The sequence below is a fragment of the Eubalaena glacialis genome, chromosome 7 (assembly GCF_028564815.1).
Source record: "Eubalaena glacialis isolate mEubGla1 chromosome 7, mEubGla1.1.hap2.+ XY, whole genome shotgun sequence".
In the NCBI taxonomy this organism is placed as follows: Eukaryota; Metazoa; Chordata; class Mammalia; order Artiodactyla; family Balaenidae; genus Eubalaena; species Eubalaena glacialis.
Window position 1 is genome coordinate 34,384,907 of NC_083722.1, and position 4,052 is coordinate 34,388,958.

Sequence of the window (4,052 nt, forward strand, 5' to 3'; positions counted from 1 at the left end):
TTGTTCAATCTAAAGATGCCTGGAGCCCACCCCCAAAGTTCTGATTCCTAGGTCTTGGGTGGGGTCCGAGGAATACGCATTTTTAATAAGCTCCCAGATGGTTCTGGGACACCCTCAGCAGTGTTTCTCAGGTGGGCTGCACATGAGGGGGTCCTGGTAGTTTTAAAAACACTGATGCCCAAGCCCCTCCCTAGAGAGTCTGGTTGGTATTTTTCAAAGCTCCTTCCGCAAGGCGCCTGGGCCTTCCAGCTGGCCTTGTTTAAGATTTGGGGAGCCAGCCCCGGGGCAGTCACTTCTTGCCACCATCAGGGCTTTGAGACAAGAGGAGAGGAAAACAAGAGGAGGGAAGAGAGGAAAATAAAAAAGCCAATAAGAAAGTTTAGAAAGAGAAGTAAGAGAGAAGGCTGGGCGAGCAGCTCCTTCTGAATTCACTAGCCAGCACCGAGGTTTACATCTCTCCTTTTTCAACAGTTTTTCTTATTACAGTAATAATTGATGTAAAAAACTAATAGTATAAGAGTATATGAAAACAAAAATAAAAAAGATCTATAATCTTATCAGAGATAATGACAGAAGGTCTTCATATGACAAATATAATGTATAATATATCATAGAACCATAATATATACTATGATACTGTTATTAGTGAAATTAATATAATATAGTAATTAAAATAAATTAAATAAAATTAATATAATGTAGACTATATAATATTTTATATGTGATACATAATATATATTTATATTTATATATGATACATAATACAAAATATATAATCAATATAATATATAGCTTGACAAGTGGAATTGGTATCCTTTTTTACTTTATCTACTTTTTGGTTTTGATTTTCTGTAACTTTTCAAAAACACTTTACTTTTCAGGTAATTAAAAATTTAAGTCCTGGGAATTCCCTGGCGGTCCAGTGGTTAGGACTTGCCGCTTTCTGTGCCAGGGGCCTAGGGTTCGATCCCTGGTTGGGGAACTAAGATCCCACAAGCCTTGCAGTGTGACCAAAAAAAAATCTGTTAAAAAAAATCCAAGTCCTAAATTTTGGGGTCAGGTTTGTGAGGGCATGTGAGCGGAAATGGTGTGCCCACTCTTCCCACATGTGCGCTCACACCTTCATTCACGCGTGCACATGCACACAGATGTACAGACACGTCTATTCCCACCCTGCAGCCCTGGACTTCATACACTCAAGTATACATTTCACATCATACCCTCAAAGATAGTTAGGATTTTATTTAGTGATACTACTAAATTAATTCTTATTAATACAGAATTTATTATTTTATATTAAGTGTGAAATAAGTTTCCTTCCTTTCCCATGTCTCTGAATCCTAATGGAAAGTGGCACCAGGGGACCTAGGACAGTGGCCACATTGGAGCGAGTCACCTTCAGGGACTCATCAAGCCCTGCCACCTCCCCCCCCACACTGTCCCCACCCCTGCCTGAGGTCTCCTCTATCCCCACCCTGGCCCTCCCTCCTCTCGCCTGCCCCCTGCCTCAGTCACTCTTCTCCCACGTGGGCTGGGGCTGGTGCTCTGGACAAAGGCTGTCCCTCCACAGGCGATAGGTGATGGAAGAAACCACGGTGAGCCAGGCCAGGTAGGGCAGCAGGAGCAGGGCAGCCAGCTTGTTGATGGGGTGCCAGATCAGCGCCGTGCTCACCACCAGCCCGAAGAGCAGCAGCAGGTGCAGCAGGGCCTGGGCAGGGGCAGGGCAGTCAGGCAGGCTGCCCTGGGAACCGGCCCTCGACCTTTCTGCAGCACCCTGGACCTAGCGAGCCAAGTTCCCAGTGCTCTGTGCATGCCACGGAAGCTCAGAGAAGTCTGCCCAACCGTTACCTGCCCACACCTGATTGACCTGCTGTGCTATCAGCTTCTGGGGCCCGGTGGCCTCATCTTCCCCTACCCTATTCCACTGCTGAGCACTGGCGCCTTACCAGACCGGGGGTGTGGGCTGTGAACAAGAGAACCAGGACAGTCCAGCTGATGGCGAGCTGCACAGCATAGAGGCCGAGGGGCAGGGCCAGGGGCCGCCCAAAGCCCCCTCCCAGGTCCTTCCACACCAGGTAGGAGGCATATCTGTGGAGAGATGGTGGCAGCAACGCTCAGAGGAGGGTGTCCTATGGTAAAAGGAGAAAGCCCTCTGGCTTAGGGCCTTTCGGTTACCAAGAGGGAATCCTTGTGGGCTGAAATCGGGGTAAGTGGGTCTAGGCATCATTTGAGGGCTGGGGAGGGGGGGGAGGTGGGGGAAGGGATGGGGATACTGGGAGAGGGGAGAGGAAGAGGGAGGGGTTGGAATCCGAGGCAGGGACAGAGGGGACACCCCAGAAGAGGCAAGATGAGGTACCATCCCTTTAGAGGTCAGTGTACGGCAGCAATTCAGGGATAGGAGACTTGTTCCCACCCCAGGGCATGAGAAACAGACACTCACCCCGTGATAGAGTAGATGGCTGTCCACACCAGCAACAAGACTCTGTGGGATGGGCACCACGGCAGCCTTCTCAGGCTGTCACACCAACCAGACATCCAATGATGGGTGAGCAGCCAGACCAGGGTGGGCCCCAGGAGGGGTAGGGCCACAAAGGCGGCCCCTTGAGGCCACATTCTCCTTGAGGAGGTACAGTCTGGGGAGGGAGAGAACACACTGATGGTAGCCTTCTCCTAGTCCTTTCCCCGTGTCTGCCCGTCTGTCCCCTCCTACCTGACACTCTTCCCTGGCCTGGGCCCCTCATAGGCCTGGCCTGGGCCTCCTCCCCATGATTGACAGGATTAGAAGGAAGAAAAAAAAATGTGGTTATTCTCAGTGTCTGGAGTGACTGCCTACTCCATCCTTTCCTGTCAAGTGTCCGTGAACATGTCCTGGAGGTGCTGGAGACAGGGCTGACCAGCCCGTCTGCCTGTGCATCTTTCTATTTATCTTTCATAGAGGCCCCACTGGGTGAGCCACATCTTCCTCCTCTGAGCCCACACTGCCTTCCCCCTTTTCCACCCTCCATGCACTTCCTTTCTCCACACTGCTTATTTGGCACTGGGAGCGTACTGTCTAGTATTGATAACTGCTTCTTAGTGAAAGACTCCTCTCCCCCAACGTGTGTCTGGCTCCTGGATCTCAGGTCCAGGTAGGCCCGTCTTTTCTGCCTCTCTCAGTGGGTGGCACTTGGCCAGGTACATAGCAGGCCCTCGATGGGGACAGTGTCTCAGACTGAACTCAACCAAGCTGACATAACCAACCTGGAAGAACCACATTTGGAAGGCAGGAGCCAGAGATCCTTGTGGGTCTTTTCTAGTCCAGAACCGGCCTGCCCAACTGCCCCGGGCTTATCTCGCTATACCAGACCAGCAAACCCCAGGGGCCCACCCTGCCCGAGCTCCCGCCCAAATGCAAACTCAGCCGAGTGACACTGTAGATTCCTTTCTCCAAAGTTCTCATCTTCCCCTCAGGAGCTGGGGGAGGTTCCCCCTCCATCTCTCTGCTTCCAGAGGGTCGGGGCCACAAACACAGCCACCCAGATTTTTTTGTGGCCTGACTTCTCAAGGAAACCACTGCTTGGTCTTTGATTAAAACACTGCCATGCTCATTTGCATGTTGCTTTGCATGTCTTCGCATGTGGGATGATGCACAGACCCTCCTCCAACCAAGGCCCCCACCCAATACCATGCTTCTCATTCGCCTGTGATATTTCAGCCTCCTCCCCATGACTGACAGGATTAGAAGGAAAAAAAATGTGGTTATTCTCAGTGTCTGGAGTGACTGCCTACTCCATCCTTTCCTGTCAAGGGTCCATGAACATGTCCTGGAGGTTCTGGAGACAGGGAGAACCACCCTGTCTGCCTGTGCATCTTTCTATTTATCTTTCTCTGCTTCTCACCGTCCATTTTTTCACCTTCTGCCTTCCTGTGTCTCTGTGTCTGTGTTTTCTACTTTTCTATCCAGTGTTGGAAGTTCCCCCTGACCCCCCTTCCCTTTTTCCTGTCCTCCCCACTCCTGGCGCCCCTTTATTTATTCCCAGGCCTGTGTTCTCCTTACCTCAGGCAGCATACCT

At 50.6% G+C, this 4,052-nt stretch overlaps 1 protein-coding gene across 1 annotated transcript; it reads right to left on the bottom strand.

Annotated features, from left to right (window-relative positions):
• Positions 1–1,507: 1,507 nt before the first annotated feature.
• TSPO2 (translocator protein 2) lies at positions 1,508–4,052 on the bottom strand. The gene is made up of 4 exons (XM_061195085.1): positions 4,037–4,052; positions 2,441–2,633; positions 1,947–2,088; positions 1,508–1,708 (listed from the first exon to the last, which is right to left on the bottom strand). Exons 2-4 carry the CDS (start codon positions 2,611–2,613, stop codon positions 1,508–1,510), a joined length of 516 nt encoding a protein of 171 aa, XP_061051068.1. The 5' UTR covers positions 2,614–2,633; positions 4,037–4,052.

Coding starts and splice junctions, on each gene's coding strand:
- TSPO2 (XM_061195085.1), bottom strand. CDS start 2,613: ATGTGGCCTCAAGGGGCCGCCTTTGTGGCCCTACCCCTCCTGGGGCCC. Junction 2,089..2,440: donor GCCATCTACTCTATCACGGG/GTGAGTGTCTGT, acceptor ATCTCTCCACAG/ATATGCCTCCTACCTGGTGT. Junction 1,709..1,946: donor CAGCCCACACCCCCGGTCTG/GTAAGGCGCCAG, acceptor GCCCCTGCCCAG/GCCCTGCTGCACCTGCTGCT.